This window comes from Marmota flaviventris, chromosome 1, assembly GCF_047511675.1.
Source record: "Marmota flaviventris isolate mMarFla1 chromosome 1, mMarFla1.hap1, whole genome shotgun sequence".
In the NCBI taxonomy this organism is placed as follows: Eukaryota; Metazoa; Chordata; class Mammalia; order Rodentia; family Sciuridae; genus Marmota; species Marmota flaviventris.
In genome coordinates this window covers 220,215,943-220,235,136 of record NC_092498.1, presented here as the reverse complement: position 1 = coordinate 220,235,136, position 19,194 = coordinate 220,215,943, and the positions used below count along the sequence as shown (strand labels likewise).

The window sequence follows — 19,194 nt, the reverse complement described above, 5'->3', positions numbered from 1 at the left end:
TTCATGGAGACCAGGGAGCTGTCACTTCCCTCCCTGCGGCATGGCTGTCATCCAAACCCGCGTGACCCCATGCAGCTGGTGGGAATATGAGGCGGGGCATCTATCTGCAAGACAGCCTGTGGCTCCTGAAGAACAGGGCCAGGTCATGAGGCCAGCAGCAGGGTCCTGAACCCCCGTGCCCACAGCCAGGCCAGCCACCCGGCCGAGATGGGGACACCATGGCACAGGTGGCCCAGTGCCCACCAAGCACACACACACGAGTCGTGAACAGGAAGGGTGCCCTGACCCCCACTGCACAGGGCTGTGCTGCAGGGTCACCCCCAGGAGGTCCCTGGAGTCTCAGCTACACAGACAGGAAGCAGCACGGTGGGCCAGGGCGGGGAGGGGAGGGGTAGGAGCTGCTGCTGAGTGGGCAGAGCTTCTGCTTGTGGGGATGGAAGGTTCTGGAGATGGACGTGGGGTCAGCATACAGCCTGGGGACCCCCTGAGGGCCAGAGGGGCTCCCTGCTGTGACTGTGGCTGGGCTTGGGAGGGCAGGGACCTGGGATCCAGAACCCTTGAGGACCAAATTTCTCTCTTGGGATGCCTGGCCAGGCAGCTGGACAAGGGGTCCCTGAACACTCAGATGGAGCCACCAAACCCTCATTAGAGTCACTCAAAATTCAGCTCATTTGCTGGCTGGAAATGGCTGACATTTGGCATTTTTGTTCATTTAATGGAGTTTTTTCTTCTTTAATTTTGGCTCCAAAAGGAGGTGCACGTGTGTACGTGTGTACATGGCTGACCCATGCAGATCTGCTCAGCGCAGCTGGCCAACTTGGTGGCACATTGCCTGCCACCTGAGGGGTCTGGAGAGTGGGGTCTTCCCTAGTCTGGGGTCTCTGTCTGCCCCCACCAGAAGGAAGAGTGCATTCCTGGAAGCTGCTGCCTGAGCCTGCGTCCTTCGCCCTGAGTCTCTGACTGTCCACCAAGCCCCTGTTGGGTGTGTCACCAACCCAGGTCTGGCCCCGCTGACACAGGGAGACTGAGGACGGAGCCTGAGGGATGGCGAGGGCACTTCTGAACAGGGGAGGAGGGTGATGGAACCAAGCGTCCTCGTCTGAGCAGTTGCTCAAGGCATGACTGAGTCCTACTGGAGACAGGAGTGACCGAGTCAGACCCCCCTCTGCCCTCCCAGAGCAGAGTGGGAGAGAAGGTCTCAGACACAACAGCAGGATGAGAGCCCGGGGTGGAGGAGACAGGGTGAGGGGTGCTTCTGCAAGTTCCTGGGTGGAAGGAGGGAATGTTTCAGAGTGGGGCATCTGGCACTGGTTTTTAAAGGATGAACAGTAGCTCTCTGGTCCAAGTTGCCCGCCCAGGGCTGGAGAGCAGATCCACTCAATAGCTCTCCATCCCTGACGTTCGCCTCACTCCCCAGAATACACAATGTTGATGGTGCTTGTCGCTTGTCGGGGTAGAAGCTGCTCTCTGCAAGTGGGGTGGATCTGGCCCCTCTTGGGACTCAGTCTTCCCACCTGATCAATGGGAAGGGTCCCCAGGCTGGGAGGCCAGGGAGATCCAGGATCCTGAGATCGGTGGGGGTGTGAGCCAATTCTGAGGCCCCGACTCCCTCCCTGGTGGTTTCCTCATCCGTAGGATGGGAAATGACTGGCTGGCAAGTACCCAGCCCTGCCAGGCACAGTCCGCCGCTCCCTAGTGGGCCGCCAGTCATCTGCAAGCCAGGCGGCCGGCGCGCTGCTCACTGGCGGGCTGCTGGGCTGGGCAGCAGGCGGCGGCGGCCGGGAGGGCGCGCCGCCGGCAGGAGCAGGATCCCTCCCGTGCGGTGGCATCGCGGCTCCACCCTCCACTGGCAACTTTGCGATGGAGTTTGTGCGGGCGCTGTGGCTCGGCCTGGCGCTGGGGCTGGCGCCCGGGTCCGCCCGCGGCCACCCGCAGCCGTGCGGTGTTCTGGCGCGCCTGGGGGGCTCAGTGCGCCTGGGCGCCCTCCTGCCTCGGGCATCCGTTGCCCGCGCCCGCGCCCGCACCGCGCTGGCCCGGGCTGCCCTGGAGCCGCCGCTGCCGCACAACCTCAGCCTGGAGCTTGTGGCCGCCGCGCCCCCTGCCCGCGACCCCGCCTCGATGGCCCGCGGCCTGTGCCAGACGCTGGCCTCGCCGGGCGTGGCAGCCTTGCTGGCCTTCCCCGAGTCGCGACCCGAGCTGCTGCAGCTGCACTTCCTGGCCGCTGCCACGGAGACCCCGGTGCTCAGCGTGCTGCGGCGGGAGGCGCGCGCGCCCCTCGGCGCCCCGGTACTCGCGGACAACCGCCAGTGGGTCGGGAGCTGGGGTGGCTGGGGCTGCTCCAAGGCGCGCCCGCGGGAACCGAACCCCTGGACGCCGCATGACCCAGGGCACAGGGATGGGGACTTAGACATGGAAGACCCGGGTTGCCCCGGAGGGCAGGAACCGGACAGGCGACTGGAGCCCCAGGGTACCCGATCTGGAGGCCTGGCCCCACAAGACCGGCTGTCCTTTGAGGCGCAGGGTTCCTGGGAAGACCATCCCCGGGGTGATGGAGGCAGACCCCTGCCCCCTTCCTGCCAGGTGGATCCAGGCACCCTGGATCAAGGGCTCCTGATGTCCCTAGGCTGGGAGGGCAGGGGTCTCCCTCCTCACCTGCAGTGTGCAGTTTCAGGGGTGCGGGTTCAGACCTCCATTCTCCATGGTCCTCTCCTTCCCTCCAGAGACCCTGGAGGGCAGGCAGCCCCTACCTCATAGGCTCCTGCTGACCTGGAGTCATTTTGAACCTTCACACCCCCTTGGACTCACTCTCTTCTTGATCCCAGCCCCAGATCCCAGGAGGAGAGCAGGGTGGCTGGTAGGGCCCCAGGCCCCCAACAGGGCCCACTGTACCCAGAGGAAGATGTCCCTTTTGGGGCCAGCAGGAAGGGCCAACCTCAGGACTGGCTCCCAGCGGGTCTCCTCACTCCTTCCAAACCCATCTTGGAGACACCCGGCCTGGCCTTCCCTCTCCTGGGGGAGGAGAGGCCCTGACGGGAGAGGCAGGTCACTAACCAGCTCTCCGGGCCCCAACCCAGCTGTGTGGTGCCCTCTGCTGCCACCTCCAGAAACTGCGTCCATGCGTTGCCACTGGGGCCCTGGGCTTGGGACTGGTCTGGTGCCCCAGGGACTGAGTTAGGTCTCCCAGTTCAACCCTGGCCAGTTAGCACCCTGTCCACCCAGGCAGTGTCCTGCCCACCCTAGGTGTCTGGTAAGCAGCCCTGCCCTCACTCAGAGCCCCGGGGACCCGCGGTAATGTGTGAGGAGGGCTCCTAGCGGAGGCTGGGCTCTGAGCAGTGGAGTCCCTGCCCTCAGCCCTGGAGGAGCTCAGAGGCGGAGCGGGCAGGCCAGCCCAGTGCAGAGAGGGAGGGCCCGGGGACGGGGTGTTTAGAGGGGGGCCACAGAGGGAGAGGCCTGGGGTCTGAAGGACACACAGGGGTGGGCGCCTCCCTTAAGAGAGAAGAGCACGCCTGCTCGGGGTGACGGGGGAAATCCCAGAGTGAGCCGTGGCCGGGGCCAGGCTGAGTGCCCCTGCCACCCTCAGGTGAAGGTCAAGCCTGCGGGAGGGGGTCGGCCCCGAAGGCCTGGGGAGGGGCGGCCAGCCTGCCCGTCAGTGACAGGAGTGCAGGTGCGGGGGACAAGGCGGCTGCCGGCCTTGACAGCAGCACCCCTGTCCCAGACCCCGTTCCACCTGCAGCTGGACTGGGCCAGCCCCCTGGAGACGCTGCTGGACGTGCTGGTGTCCCTGCTGCAGGCGCACGGCTGGGAGGACGTCGGCCTGGTGCTCTGCCGTGTCCGGGATCCCGCTGGCCTGGTGGCCCTCTGGACAAGCCGGGCTGGCTGGGCACCGAGGATCCTGCTGGACCTGAGTCGGCCAGACGTGGGGGATGTGGGGCTGCGCACACGCCTGGCCCCACTGGGGACACCAGGGGGAGGTGAGTCCCCAGTCCCCGTGGCCGTCCTCCTCGGCTGTGACACCACCCACGCTCCACAGGTGCTGCGGGCTGCCCCTCCTGGGCCGCGCTGGCTGCTGGGCACGCCACTGCCTGCCGAGGCCCTGCCCACGGCTGGCCTGCCACCTGGGCTGCTGGCACTGGGCGAGGTGGCCCGACCCTCACTGGAGGCCACTATCCACGACGCCGTGGAGCTGGTGGCCCGGGCACTGGGTAGTGCAGCCCGTGTGCAGCCAGAGCGGGCACTCCTCCTGGCCATGGCGAACTGCGAGGACCGGGAGCCAGCAGGACCAGAGTCCCCCGGGCGCTTCTTGGCTCAGTGAGTGGGGACCCTGCTTCGGGAAGGCTGTCCGCCCCGTAGGGTCGCCCCTGCACTGTTATCGTGTGCTTGCTGTGTTGGAGGCCTGAGAACACAGCGAGTTTTGTCTCAGGTGGAAGCAGAGAGACCAAGAAGGGGGCCGGGGTGAGGGGACTCACTAGGGACTGGTGGCCCTGCAGGACAGCCCTGCAGGAGGGGCACATCTCAGCCTGCAGCCACAGAGCCCCTGAAGTGTGAGCTCTACCTTGAGTCTGGTGAAAGGGCCTTGCACCCCCAGGCACCTCCTGTCACCCAAAGCCAATCCGGGAGCGGCCTTGAGGAGCAGGGCCATGGCGCCAGCTCTGCTTCTCCAAGACCCTGCGACCACAGCCCAGAGCCGCGCGCACACTTCCCAGCCGCTCCAGAGGCTGAGGGGGGAGGGTCGCAAATTCCAGGCCAGCCTCCGCAACTTAGAGAGACCCTGTCTCAAAGTGAAGTATGGAGGGCCGTGGACGTGGTCAGTGGTAGGGTGTCCCTGGGTTCAGCCCTCAGTACCAAGGAAGGCAACACCCCCCGCCCAAACCTCAGAGGCCAAGTTTTGTGAGGACACCTCCTGGAAGCAGAGCTGGCCACACTCCCTGGGTGGGGAGCTGACCTCCTGAGCCCCTCCCCCAGGTTCCTGGCCAACACGTCCTTCCAGGGCCGCACGGGGCCCGTGTGGGTGACCAGCACCTCGCAGGTGCACATCTCTCGCAGCTTCAAGGTGTGGAGCCTTCTCCGGGACCCACTGGGCGCCCCAGCCTGGGCCACGGTGGGCAGCTGGCGGGACGGACAGCTGGATTTGGAGCCAGGGGGCACTGCTTCCCAGCTCCCACCCCCAACAGGTGCCAGGGCCCGACCCAAATTGCGTGTGGTGACACTGGTGGAGCACCCGTTTGTGTTTGCCCGTGAGCCGGACGAGGACGGGCAGTGCCCGGCAGGGCAGCTGTGCCTGGACCCTGGCACCAATGACTCGGCTGTCCTGGACACTCTGTTTGCAGCACTAGCCAATGGCTCAGTGCCCCACACCCTGCGCAAATGCTGCTACGGCTACTGCATTGACCTCCTGGAGCGGCTGGCCGAGGACGCACCCTTCGACTTTGAGCTGTACATCGTGGGTGATGGCAAATATGGCGCTCTGCGGGACGGCCACTGGACTGGCCTGGTGGGTGACCTGCTGGCTGGCAGGGCCCACATGGCGGTCACCAGCTTCAGCATCAACTCGGCACGCTCGCAGGTCATGGACTTCACCAGCCCTTTCTTCTCTACCAGCCTGGGCATCCTGGTGCGGGCGCGGGACACGGCCTCACCCATCGGTGCCTTCATGTGGCCGCTGCACTGGTCCATGTGGCTGGGGGTCTTCGCGGCTCTGCACCTCACGGCGCTCTTCCTCACCTTGTACGAGTGGCGCAGCCCCTACGGGCTCACGCCCCGCGGGCGCAACCGGGGCACGGTGTTCTCCTACTCCTCTGCCCTCAACCTGTGCTACGCCATCCTTTTCGGACGCACTGTCTCCAGCAAGACCCCCAAGTGCCCCACAGGGCGCTTCCTCATGAACCTCTGGGCCATCTTCTGCCTGCTGGTGCTGTCCAGCTACACGGCCAACCTGGCCGCAGTCATGGTTGGGGACAAGACCTTCGAGGAGCTGTCAGGGATCCACGACCCCAAGGTGGGCAGCCTGGGTACCAGGGCTCCAGGGGCTTCACTGGGGCTCATGGTGCGTGGCAAGGTGGATCTCAGGGCAGATATGTTTATTTTTTGCTGCTGGGAGAGGAACCCAGGTAAGCACTAAACTATGCCACAGTCCCCAAAGACATTTATTGAGCACCTAGTATGTTCCATGCTCTGTGGACAAAACAGGCAGAGAATCCTGACAGATAAGCAGAGTCCTCACATGACACCCTCCTGCTTGAGCAAGTGGTCTTGTGATGTCTGTGATTAAGCGATCCAGTTAGGGGACACAGCTGTGCAAAGGCCCTGGGGCAGGCAGGGCCCCACAGCTCAGCTAAAAGCCAGTGTGGCTGGAGCAAGGCAGGAGGGAGACAGAAGTTGAAGGGCGGGGAGAGGAGGATGGGAGGCAGGGAGGACAGGGAAGCTTATTTGGGGTCCTATGGGCTGCAGGGAAGACTTGGGCTTTGACTCTGGGGCATGGGGTTGAGGACGGAAAGGAAAATGGGAGGGTCCAGGTCCAGGTGTTCTGCAGATGGAGAAGGCAGTGGGCTGTGAGACAGGAGAAGCAGGGTGGGTGGGAAGCCCAAGGAGCAGGTGCAGGGGGCTGCTGGGGAGAGATGGGTGTTCGGGGATCCTATGGGATTCTAAGTGGGATAAGAGTGGAATTCGGGTCCAACTTGTAAGGACAAACATGTGGGTGTCCAAAAGGGTCTCCACCTGGCGAGATGCTGCGCCCCAACCCTGGGCAGGGCCTGGGGGCATCTGTGGTTGTCGGGCTGCGGGAGCTCTGGGAAGAGAGGGCAGGGCCGCGGGGCTGAGCAGGCCCGACGCCTCTGCACGCAGCTGCACCACCCGTCGCAGGGCTTCCGCTTCGGCACCGTGCGGGAGAGCAGCGCCGAGGCCTACATCAAGGCCAGCTTCCCCGAGATGCACGCGCACATGCGGCGCCACAGCGCGCCCACCACGCCCGACGGCGTCGCCATGCTCACGTGAGGCGGGGGCGGGGCCGGGCCGGGGCGGGCGCGGAGCCGGTGGCCGGCTGACTCCACCTGGTCCCACAGGAGCGACCCCCCCAAGCTCCACGCCTTCATCATGGACAAGTCGCTCCTGGACTATGAGGTCTCCATCGACGCCGACTGCAAATTGCTGACCGTGGGCAAGCCTTTCGCCATCGAGGGTGAGGGCATGGGAGGGGTCGCGCCCGTGGAGAGCCACGGGGGCGCCAGGGGGCGCCAGGGGGCAGGGCCAGGTCGGACATGCTGGGTACAATTTCCCGGGGCCGTGTCCCGGCCCGCGCCCCCAGGCTACGGCATCGGCCTGCCCCAGAACTCCCCGCTCACCTCCAACCTGTCCGAGTTCATCAGCCGCTACAAGTCCTCGGGGTTCATCGACCTGCTCCACGACAAGTGGTACAAGATGGTGCCTTGCGGGAAGCGGGTTTTCGCGGTTACTGAGGTGAGGCCGGGCCCCGGAGTGCGTGACACCTTAGCGGGCGAAGCGCTCGGCCCCTGCTCACCCCCAAGATGTCCATCTGCGTTGGTGCCCTTCCGACACCCCCTCCACGAGCCGAGCCCTCACGTGCGCCCAGCCTGGCTCTGGCGCCACGTGAGGACTCCCCAGCGGTCTGCTTTCGTGGCGGTGAGAGCATCCTGTGTCCTGCTCCAGACCCTCCAGATGGGAATCTACCACTTCTCGGGTCTCTTCGTGCTGCTCTGCCTGGGCCTGGGCAGCGCCCTGCTCAGCTCGCTGTGCGAGCACGTCTTCTTCCGCCTGGTGCTGCCGCGCATCCGCAGGGGCAGCAGGCTGCAGTACTGGCTGCACACCAGCCAGGTGAGGGCCGTCGGTGCGTGGGCACAGCGGGGACAGCACCTGCCGCCGACCCCACCACCAACCGGGCTTGTCTGGGATCTTAGAAAATTCACCGGGCTCTCAACACAGAACGGCGGGAAGGGCAAAGGCAGAGGCTGGAGCCGGAGCCCAGGTAAAGAAGAGCTGCGCCCGCCAGCGGGGGCCCCGACGTAGGGGGCGGGTCCTCCTCACATACTTCCAGGCCTTGTCGAAGGCCCCTTCACAAGTCCTCGCACCCCCGGTGGCAGAGGGCCGCGGCTGCCCGGGTTCATTACCTAGCCCTGTCCCATCCCCAGTGGCTCGGAGCAGCAGCAGGAGCAGCAAGACACCTCAGCTTACCCCGAGGGTCCAGGGCGCTGGAAACGAGTGCGCCGGGCTGTGGGCAAGGAGCGTAGGGTGCGCTTCCTGCTGGAGCCAGGGATGGCAGCCGCCCAGGGAGGGGCGGAGGCGGAGCCTGGGACCCCCGAAAGTCCAGTCTGGAGTTGTTCCAACGGGCCACCACCCACTGCTATGCCAGCGACCTCGCCGAGCGGCGAGCTGGAGGAGCTGCAGCGGCACATCGAGGCCGTCCGCGAAAGGCTCCGCCGAGCTCTGATGCGGCGCGGGGAGCTCCTAGTTCGACTTGGGGACAGCGCTCGCCAGCGGCCACTGCGCCTGCTCCAAGCCCAAGCCGCACCTGAGGACGCCCCGTGATCCAACGCTGGATAAGATCCAGCTGCAGACCCCTCCCCCGCACACATGCGAGGGCAGACCCGACCCTGTTCACGGAGTTTATTCTATATACAAACACAATTTTGTACACCGCAATTAAATAGAATGGAATGAGCGCTGCTCTGCATTCCTCACCGAGTGATTGGCTTGGCCGCCTGGCCCACTCCCGCCCTGAGCACGGCTGGACCCTGGCACCCCAGGCACTGATGTTGGCACCTGTGCCCCAGACACAGCTCTGCCCTCTTGGGGACCCCAGGCCTGGTGCACACGGGGAGGGTCAGCCGTGGAGAAGGCACTGCACAGGGAGCACCAGGCAGGGCTGGGCCCGACCGCCCCCTGGCCGCGGGGCATGAGAGCGAAGCTGCCCAGCCCACTCCCATCTGGTTACCTTGTTCAGACCTGCCCGACTGGTGCCCTGCGCTGCCCCTGGAACGGTGCACTCCAGACCTCGCACCAAGCCCCCTTCAGAACTTCCGGGAGCCCCCGACCCCTGTCCTCGCAGACCACCACAAACAAGCTCACTACCAGGACAAGCCTTGGCCAGGCCCCACACTTGGGAGACAGGGACCCACCTTCCACAAACCTGATGAGACCCCCAATCGGAGCGAAGGGGCAATCCAGGGGGGAGGGCCCTGGTGCCCCACGGGGACAACCTGCCCCGCCCCGAGGGGCTGCTGCAAGGTGCCCAATAGCTCCCCAGGGGGAAGCCCTGACAGGCGGCTCAGCTGTTGGTGGGGGCTCAGGACCCGACCTCGGAGGGTGCCTCTCCTGGGACCGTGGATGCAGGGCTGGGCTCAGCCCCCATGTCTGTGGGGGAGGCTGTGTCAGGTGCCACGGGGTCACTCTGGGGAGCACTGTCCTGGGGGGCATGGGAGAGTCCTCCACTGGGGCTCAAGGGTCCAGCGGGCCTCCGCTCCAAGAGGGTGGCACTCAAGCCGGACAGGAAAGAAGCGTCTGTGATGATGGCTGCTGTCTCTGCCATCCAGCCCAGGTCACCCCCAGTGGCCGCGGCTACCGAGGCCGCTACAGCCCCCAGTGAACTGGGAGCTGCAGCCCCGGGCCCAGGCCCCCCAGCAGCTCCAGTCGAGCCAGGGCCCAGAGCAAGGGGCTGGCCTGTAGGGCCAGGGGCGGCCGCCTGAGGGCCTGAGTTGTTGTTGAGGTCGTCGGGCAGCGCCGTGGGGGCCCCGGGGCCCAGGGGCGGCGCCTGCAGCAGCAACTCCTGGATGCGGACCTGCTGCAGGATGGCGGGCAACTCGTAGTGGTGGAAGAAGTAGATCATGGAGTGCTGCGGGCGGAGGGCAGGGTCAGCCGGCTGCCCACATTACAACCCAGGAAAGGCCCCTGTGCCACCCACCTTGACTCACTGGGAAGAAAAATGAGTTACTGGGACCAGTCCACCCCGAGGACTCCAAAGCAGGGAAAGCTGGGTGGTACAGGGGCCCACACTGCCCTCTGCCCAGGCTCAGCCCTCCTCAGAGGTGTGCCCCACCTGGATGAACAGCCAGGAGGTGACCAGGGCCAGGCTGCTGTACTGCCCGTTGAAGCGGTAGTGGTACGCGTAGAAGGCGAAGTGGTACAGGTAGAAGAACCTGGAGGAGGCAAGCAGTGAGCTGAGGAGGCCGCCATGCTGACCCCAGGACCCTGTGGGTCGCGGCCCAGCTCACCGCAGCCAATGACGCTTGCTGGTGTTGGTGTGGCAGCAGATGGCGTCGTACTGGTCAGCCAGCCACACGATAAGGATGATGTAGAAGGCCGTGGTGGTGTCGTTGAAGAACTCAGACATGATGGCCTCCATCCCTGCAGGGACAGGTGGCGCCAGGTTGGAGCGGGTGGGGAGGGTGTGGGGCGGGGGATGCCGGGTAGGGTCCTCACCAACGAGGGCCAGGATGACCGTCAGCAGGGGCGCTGCAGGGAAGGCGATGGCCATGTTCATCTCCAGCATCTGCAGCAGGTCCACTGCGGGCACAGGGTGCGGGGGCCACCCGTGAGGGCCTGGGGGCGAGCCCGCCCCGCCCCCCGTGGCCGGCTGAGACTCACCGATGAAGACGAAGATCTGGTGGTGGGAGTAGCGGAGCAGCATGGAGACGCTGAGGGTCTGCAAGTGAGGTCCGCGCCAGTCAGGGGCTGTCCCCGCGGTCCCGCCAGCAGGCTCCCGCCCTCCCTCAAAGCCCCGCAGCACTCACGAAAATGACCATGATGACGAAGGCGGCCAGGTAGGACGTGCGGGCCATCCACATACTGACAAAGCGGTAGTGCTCCCCGGACACCACGTTCCGCAGGAAGCCTGGGGGCGCGGCAGTGAGCGCAGGTGCTGCCCAAACCCCTCCCGCCACCCCCCACACCCCACGGGGCCCACCCTTGTTCTCCTCATTCTCTGCAAGGCCCTTCACGCTGGACATGAGGATGTCATCGTAGCCCAAGAACTCATCCAGGAGGAGGCGGCTGAAGCGGTCTCCAAAGCACTGGTCCCGTGTTGGGTCTGTGGGTGGGTAAGGATCAGGGTGGACAAGCCTCCGAGGGCCTGCTGGGATGGAGGTCCTCCCTGGGAAGGCGGGCCCACCCGGTACCCCAGCCCCAGCTGTGCAGTCGGGCTCACCCAGGGTGACGACCATGACCGGGATGCTCAGGCGCTGCCTGGTGGCTTGTGACAGCCGCAGGAAGCCGTACTCCAACGAGTACTCCACGATGTACTCATCCTGGGGCCACACTGCGGGGACAGCTGGTCAGGCAGTCCACCCCACACCCACTCTCCTGGGTGGGGAGGGGCTTCAGCACCCACCCTGCACGTGGCCTCAGTGCGTACCTTTGGTGGGCGTCTCGGGGAAGGGGAACTCCTGGCTGTCATTCAAGGCCTCAGAACCACCTGGAGGCTTGAACACCTTGGGCTCAATGTCCAGCTCAAACTGCAGGCAACCAGGCACCAGAGCGTTAGCAGGTCCGGCTGGGGCATCTACTACCTCCAGGGCTGGGGGCTGATGACCCCCACCCTGACACCAAGCCTGCCCTGATGTGGTCCTCTCCAGGAGGGGTCCGACCTCTGAAGCTAGGGACAGGGCAGGACACAGGCAAAGCTGAACACTGCAGAGGTCACAGGGCACAGGCCCATCCAAGCCTCAAGCCCCAGCTGCTGAAGTGTGACGGCGGGGACGCACCCCGCAGCAGCTGTGCCTTCAGTTTAGACTGAGCCCTGGCTCAGCCCCTGGCTGCTCGCAGCACCCCCAACTGGCTGCTGTCCCCACGTGACCACAGGGAAATCCTAGCACCCAGTGCCCAGCCCTGCTTCCAATAGGGACGCAGGAAAGGTCACCAAGGGCTACACCAGCTGCAGCAGGCAGAGGTCGCCTGTGCCACGCCCTCGAGGCCCAAGGGCCTCCCAGGCAGCCACCACCCGCACCTCTGCAGTCGCGGGGTCTGCGAGCCCTGCACAGGCAGCTCACCTTGACAGAGCTGTTCCTGAACATCTCCACGGTCAGCTCCTCCTCCTCCTCCAGCTGCAGGCCACCTGGCTCCACAGCCAGGCCCGGGAAGCTCCCACGGCTGCCCTCACAGAACTGCAGGAAGACGGGCGCCCGGCTGGAGTTGTGGCGCACCTCCACACGCAGGATGCCCTCGCGTGGCCACTTGTCGCGCACGTGCTCCAGGCAGTTGATGGGTGAGCGGGAGAAGACGATGTGGATGTAGGCCAGCACGGACAGCACGAACAGGGCCTGGGGGCGCCAGCCAGCCGTCAGCCATGCCCAGCCACGCACGCTCCCAGCTGCCGGCCACCCCCAGGAAGTGGAGTGCCTGAGGAGAACTCTGGGGGACATCACTGTCCCAGGTCATGACCTGCCCCCCTAGCCCAGGAAAGGCTGAGGGGTCCTGGGGCATGGGTCCCCCAGGGGGTGAGAGGTGGGGCCCTCATGGCTGTGTGCAGGGCCCCCACTGGGAGGAGCTGGGCGGGGCTGGGGCCACTGCACAGAGCAACCAGCACCACTGACCAACTTGCTCTCAACACTCAAGGCCCCGACCAGGTGTTGCAGCCCCCAGGCCACCTGCAGGGTCCAGGCGCCAGCACAGCTTAGCTCCCCAAGGCTGCACAGCTGTTTCCTGCCTCCCACTCTGCTGTGTCCTCAGAGCCCCTGATCTCACCAGCCAAAAATAGCCTCCCCTCCCTGTAAAGAGCCCTCTGCACCTCTCCCAGGTCCAGCAGCTGCGAGGACACAGGACACAGGTGCGTGCGGACAAGGCCAGGCTGCTCTGCCTGGGGAACAGAGGAGCAACCAGGGCGGGGCGGGGCTCAGGCCCTGGGTTCCATCCTCAGCACCGCACAGAAATAAACAAACACAACAAAGGCACTGTGTCCGTCTACAACTAAAAGATGTATATTAAAAATTTTTAAAACAATAGGAGCAGCCACTCTCATGGGGTGACTATCCCAGGGGTGACTGGTGGCTGCCGGGAGTGCTGCTCGGCACTCTGCAATGCCCAGGACAGAGCAGAGCATGATCTGGCCCAGAATGTCCAACTACCAACGCTAAGTACTGACACCCATGGAAAAACACTTGAGGAGGGCCCGGTGCAGTGACGCACACCTGTTGATTCTAGAGGCTCAGGAGGCCCACGCAGGAGAATTACAAGTTTGAGGTCAGCCTCAGCAACTTAACAAGACCCCATCTCAAAAAAAAAAAAAAAAAAAAAAGAAAAAGTCCACTTCCTGCTCTCAGTAGACACCAGGGTAGACTCCTGTCGAGGCAGAGGGTACAGAGCAGGGAGGGTTTGGACTGTCCCCTCTACCCCTCCCCACTGAGTGGGTTTCCATGTGGGCAGCAGTTCAGGGACTCAACAGGGCCAATTTGAAGGTGCAGAGCCTTTTTGGGGGGTTCATGGGCTCTCCTGACCCAGGGGATACTGGGCAACATCTGGGGATATTTGTGGCTGTCACAACTGGTATGGAGTGGTAGAGGCCAAGACACTGCTGCACATCCAGTGTCCATGGCGCTGAGGGGAGAGCCCTGACACACAGGAGGCCCTCTTCCAGGGAGCTTCCCCAACACCTGACAGTTCTGCTCACAGCACACTGCCAGCCTGGTTGCTGTGCCACAGCACCAACCCTGGCACCCTCTGCAGGGCCTGGTGAGAACCACTCAGCCCTGCCCCACTCTAGGTGCACAGGGCAGGGTCCTGCCAGTGGGGCCACCCAGGCTCCAACACCCCCCATGCCTAGGTATTGCCACACGAGCCCCAGATTCTCCAGGGGAGGGCTGACTGGACGAAACCACAGCCCACAGAGGCCCAGGTCATGGAAAGCTGAGGTGCAGGCTGTGGTGGCCTCCGGCTGCATACCGCCAAAGGCAGGACCTCTGCAGTCCCTGCAGACCGCGCACAGGGCTGGCTCAGCACAGCACTCACAGTGGCTGGGACCCGAAAGGGACACAGTTGGAGAGTGAGGCTCCAGGAGCAAGCAAGCTGCATGTCATCTCCTTCTGGGCCAACTGGGAAGAGAGCTGCCCTCACCTGCAGCCACGGGCACCATGGAGACAGGTCCAGCAGCTAAAGCGGACAGGAGCAGCCCTGCCCAGGGTTCTAGTACCTGGAACTGAGCCTGGTGCAGGCCTGGAGAGGGCAGTGAGGCAGCAGAGGTGGCCAAAGGAGCTGACCTGTTCCTCTGCTTAGCCTCCTGCACAGGAGGGGCCAGCCAGAGCTGAACCTTGGGGTCTACTTGGTCTTTGAGGGGTCCCTGGCAGCCACACTCTGCTCTTCAGGCCCAAACATGCACAGAAGCTCTGCCTGGGATGCCCTTCTAGCCACAGGACGCACTGGATGCTAGGCTGGCACGTGACAAAGGGCACTGACACAGCAAGCCCAGAGCCAGGGCTCCCAACACTTCCTGTGAGCACACTTCTTGACACCCCCCTTACAGATGAGGAAACTGAGGCACAGAGGTCACAGACCTGATGACGTCACAGGGCCAGTAGAAGCAGCTGGAAGCAGTCATGAGCTACACTACCGAGGACTCCACCTGACCTCTGACCATGAGCAGACGGGTGACCTCAGGAGGATCTCCGTCAGTGTGGGAGGCAGGGGCAGAGGGCTGCTGGATGAAAGCCTGCCACACCCCACAGGTTCTAGTGACTAGCTCTCTGGGGACACGACCTGACCATGAGGCTGGCATTTACACACAAATGTGCATGAACTCAGCTGAGTGCCTCCAAGCCCCAAACGCTGTGACTCAGACATCACCCTGGTGCCCTCTCCTGCCACCCTTACAGGGGCCACACCCCCTACCACCACCACTGCACACTGGCCAGCCCAGGGAGCTCCCAGCTTGAGCCCCAGTGGCCTTCTTCACTGAGCAGGGCCAGGACTCTCCGTCCCACTTGCAAGTGCCTGCCTCCCATCCAGGCCTCCATTTCTCCACTGCAGAGCAAAGAACAGTCAATGCCCAGCCAGACTGACCACACACCCCTGGGCCTATCACCGGCCACCTCATCCCAGCCCTGCCCACCCTCTGCTCTACAGCCTGCCTCGGCCACCCCACAAGCAGCCTCCAGGCTCCCAGCCAGCACACCAGGGCCCTCCAGCCCTGCTTCCTGGACACCCTGCTCCTCACCTTGGGGAGATGCTCCGGTACTTCACCTGCAGACCCTGCCCACTGCATCTTCCCATGCCCCTGGCATTGCTCTCCCTCTGGGTTTGCCCACTCAGCACTGCCCCAGAGCCCTGGGTGAGGGTCAGAGACACACAGCTTGCCAAGGCGATGCTGAGACCTCCTCCAGGAAACCTTCTCAGTACACACCCCAGGTTCTCAGGGAACCCCACACTCTGCCACCGGGCAGGCCGTTCTCTGTTTGCCAGTCCACGTCTCTGTTGATCAAATGATAAGCCACAACTTCCTCCCCAGAAAGGGTGCAGAGAGCCCCTCAGCCCCAGCCAGGAAAACCTTCAAGGGGTCCCCGCCCTCCCTACTACTCAGGCCGCTTAGCATCCCAGGGGTACTGCCTTCTACGGTGACAGCCAATGGGACAGGTCTCCAGTTCAGAGCTCTGTAGATGTGAACCTCTACAGTCCTCCTGATCCTCAGTGACCCTAAGGGGTAGCCTGTTACTCCCACGACCACAGGGACAGTAACTGCCCACCCTGTGACAGGTACCACATGTCAGAACACCTTGACCCTGTAGGCATCCACTCACTGGCTGTCGGGGTCAGGCTGCTGGGGCTAGAAGCCAACTAGACAGGCCCGGGCACCTGGTGCCTGCCGCTCCAGGTCTAACCGGTCTCTGCTTTTCTGGCTTTGGGGCCATGAAACCAGCAGAGGTGGATGTTGAGGCCAGCAGAGTGACCTTCCAGGGGGCCCCACTGAACAATGGTCCAGTTGCCACCTCTACCCAGAGTCTGGCACTACAGGGCCATTTTGACAACAACCCCAGATTCAGGCACAGGGGACTGAATGTCAGAAGCACGGGCTGCATAGGTAGGCAGCCAGGTCCCTGCTCCCCCTGCAGCAGTGTGGGGAAGCAGGGCAGGCAGGGGCGCAGGAAGCAGAGGAGTGGAGCTTCCGGGAAGCTAGTGCAGCCTCAGGACCAGCTGGTCCCAGACAGGCTTTGCAAACAAGATAGAAGTGTGGGTCTGGTCTGTCTCCACCAGGGTTCCCATAAATAACCCAGCGTCCCCGGGCCCTCAGCTTCCAGCACTCTAACTAGGCAGGGCAAGGAAGACCTCCGGCTGTGGCCCAGCCCCACGGCCTACCTGAGTGCCACTGCCTGCAAAGGGTGCTGGGTCTTCAGGGACGGCCAAACACAGACCCAGAAAGGGAAGGACAGAGCGGAGCCACCAGGCCCATGCTGACAGAGGACCGAGCATTGAACACACACCTGCAGTGACGAGACTGCCACTCTATCATGTCCCAAGGAAAACACACACCTAAACACAGAGCCTGATAAAGGACCCCGGTTCAGTAGCCCTCCACAACCTGATTGTGGAGCTGTACCCACAAGACCAAGCCCTTCGGGCGCTGCAGGGAAGAAGGGGCGAAGGACGTCGGGTTGAGTGCCAGCCTGGGGAAGCCAGCTCTTCAGGCCTGGGCACACCAGCCCATCTGCAGACCACAGACTGCAGGCTCTGGGGCACTCCCTTGAAGGCTGTGGCAGGGCCAGGTCCCAGGTCTGCCAGATGGCTGGGAACCGGCTCACAACCTCGCCCGCCCCGTCCAACAGTATCAGCCCGTTTCAACAGACAGGAAGGAGAAGCTTGCTGGCTGAGCTACGTCAGTGTGCCCCGCCACTTCTCCATTTCCCGGGACGAGTCAGAAACCTGGAACCAGGGGCATGGCTGGCTCCTTCACCAAAGGCTCCTTCCTAGAGGGCCCCAGGCTGCAGCCTGTCCTTCCCAAAGGCCCTCAGGTCTCCAGGTCACCCGAAGAACACAAGTGGTCACAGGAGGTGCCATCAGCCAGCCCAGAGCTCCCTAAGCAGGCCGGAGGAGTGGTGGCCATGACTTAGGCACTAACCCTAGCAGTGACCCCAGCCAAGTCCACACACTGCCCTGTGAAGCTGAGCAGAAGGTCCTAGAACAGGGAGACCCCATCGGGGGAAGATACCAGTGGACGCCTAGCAGACTGTCCCCAGGGGAGACCCAGGACCTGCCAGGAGGGGTCCTAGGGCTGAGTATCCCAGATGCAGAGTCAGGGGTCAAAGGGCGGGGAAAAAGCCGCGGCTGGTCAGGGCGGGGCTCCAGGCCTGGGGCTGGGGGCGGCCAGGGCCAGCGACCACCACACTCGGCTTACTATGGCGGCCCCAGGGCACCACTGGCAGGCGACCGGGGTCAGAGGTCGCAGGCCTCGGGGTGCAGAAGGGGGCCGGCGGGCAGCGGGGTCAAGGGTCGGGGGTCGAGGCCGGTCACCTTGAGCAGCACGAAGAACTCGAAGAGGCGGCGGAAGGCGGGCGGGAAGAGCCGCGAGTAGGTGACAGCCATCTTGAAGAAGAGCGCGTGGAAGAGCCGGTCGCGCACGTTGATGAGGGGGTTGGGGTTCAGGTTGGGGGTGCGCGGGCCGCGCGCGGGGGCCGGGCCGCCGCCGCCGTTGGGCCCGGGCCCCGGGGCCGCGGGCGCCGCGTGCTCCGACATGTCGCCCGCCTCGCCCTAGCGGCCGGCGGGTGCCCAAGGCGCGTCCCGGCCGCCGCCGCCCTCGCCGCGCCGCCCACGGCCGCCGCCGCCTTAGCCTTCACCCGCGCGTCCGCCGGGGCCTGCGACGCTAGCGAGCGCACAGGCCAGAGCGCCGCCGCGTGCGCGGGGCATCCTGGGATGCCCGTGGCCGCCCGCGGAGGCCCCGCCCGAGTTCTTTTGCATGGGCCCTCCCACAAGCCTCCGCGGCTACAAGGCCGCTCTCGGTCGGTTAAGTTAGTCCACTTGTGACGACTTTGGGACATGATCCGAGAAACGCAAAGTAAACATGATCACAACGAATATCTTTCCAAAGGCCATTCTGAGAAGTGGTGGTAGGTATAAACTATTCAAAAGTCACCTAACTGTAAAGTAATTTTGCTTTGGGGGCTTTAAATAACAGAAGCACCAGGGTGCAGTTTGTGCTCGCTTCGGCAGCACATATACTAAAATTGGAACGATACAGAGAAGATTAGCATGGCCCCTGCGCAAGGATGACACGCAAATTCGTGAAGCGTTCCATATTTTTGAACACCCTCCTCCTGTGAGGATGCCATGTCGTCATAGGGCGAGGCGAGAGCGTCATAGGGGCTGCCCCACCTACACGTCTACATCCGCGAGTAGGATGAGCTATGTGCTGCGTCCTTTAGGCGCAACAATGCTTGGCAGAAGCAATTATCTAGCGCCTGCTGCATGCCTGAGAATAAAGCTGTCTTGCCCGGACCCTGCTGCGTTTGCCAATTCCCTAGAAACCTTCCCCTTTTCCCCTTGTCAGGCGGTCCCGGGGTGCATCTGCTGCGTGCTATGGTACCTCCTCGGTCTTTGGGGTGACAGGTGGGCAGGACACCGCAGGCCAAGACCAGGCTGCGCCTAGCTGGCCCTGGACGTGCTGCAGAGTCCAGGCGTTTTTAGCGCTGGAACACGCCCACTGGGCCTCACCTGCACCGCCCCAACCCCACCCTGTTCCCGGGCACGGACTAGTGTCCCAGCCTGGTGGACACCTCAGGCAACCTGGAGACACCTTGGACCTAGCATTCATTGAGTACCTACTGTATGCCAGTTATTCCACCCCACCCTCCAAAGCCAGGCAGTTGGCCACCATAGGTGGCCTGGACCAGCACGGGAGAGGAAGAGCCGCTCAAGCGCTTGTCCCCCGTGGGACAACTTGTCACCCAGGCCTGTGGCGAACAGAGGCACATAGGGTTGGGGAAATGAGTTTCAGTGTCCCACTGCCTGTGCTCCTATCAGGGACACAGCTGTGACCACTGCAGGCCTCTCGGGCCCTCACGGAGCTCTGGGACCTGCAGGGACAGGGCGCAGTCCGCAGGGAGGAGAGCCCGGGGTGCCGGGACTCAAGGCGCGGTGGCGGCGGCTCAGCCTGGGGCGCGGACCGTGGAAGGCGGCCTCCCAGGCCCCCCTGGTGGGGAGCGCCCTCTGGGGCTCCTGTGGCCATCTACCGGTTTGGGTTGGGGTCTGGGACAGGGGAGGAGGAAACCAGGG

General features: G+C 64.1%; 2 protein-coding genes and 1 non-coding gene across 4 annotated transcripts; 2 read left to right on the top strand and 1 right to left on the bottom strand.

Moving 5' to 3' along the window:
* The first annotated feature begins 1,860 nt into the window (after window positions 1-1,860).
* Grin3b (glutamate ionotropic receptor NMDA type subunit 3B) lies at window positions 1,861-8,538 on the top strand. Its single transcript, XM_027952386.3, has 9 exons — window positions 1,861-2,286; window positions 3,716-4,308; window positions 4,963-5,995; window positions 6,841-6,986; window positions 7,059-7,174; window positions 7,301-7,452; window positions 7,663-7,827; window positions 7,911-7,978; window positions 8,142-8,538. Exons 1-9 carry the CDS (start codon window positions 1,861-1,863, stop codon window positions 8,536-8,538), a joined length of 3,096 nt encoding a protein of 1,031 aa, XP_027808187.2.
* Window positions 6,126-17,658, bottom strand: Tmem259 (transmembrane protein 259). Of its 2 annotated transcripts, XM_027952388.2 has the most exons (11): window positions 17,437-17,658; window positions 11,994-12,263; window positions 11,360-11,459; window positions 11,153-11,263; window positions 10,913-11,035; window positions 10,740-10,840; window positions 10,594-10,651; window positions 10,429-10,512; window positions 10,221-10,353; window positions 10,046-10,145; window positions 6,126-9,841 (listed from the first exon to the last, which is right to left on the bottom strand). In XM_027952388.2, exons 1-11 carry the CDS (start codon window positions 17,656-17,658, stop codon window positions 9,296-9,298), a joined length of 1,848 nt encoding a protein of 615 aa, XP_027808189.2. In that variant the 3' UTR covers window positions 6,126-9,295. The 2 variants fall into 2 exon arrangements, with proteins under 2 accessions (XP_027808189.2, XP_027808188.2); XM_027952387.2 differs by having other exon boundaries at window positions 10,429-10,651.
* A 458-nt stretch (window positions 17,659-18,116) lies between these two features.
* Window positions 18,117-18,223, top strand: LOC114106020 (U6 spliceosomal RNA). Its single transcript, XR_003585132.1, has one exon. It is a non-coding gene; the product is annotated as a U6 spliceosomal RNA (small nuclear RNA).
* The last annotated feature ends 971 nt before the right edge of the window (window positions 18,224-19,194 follow it).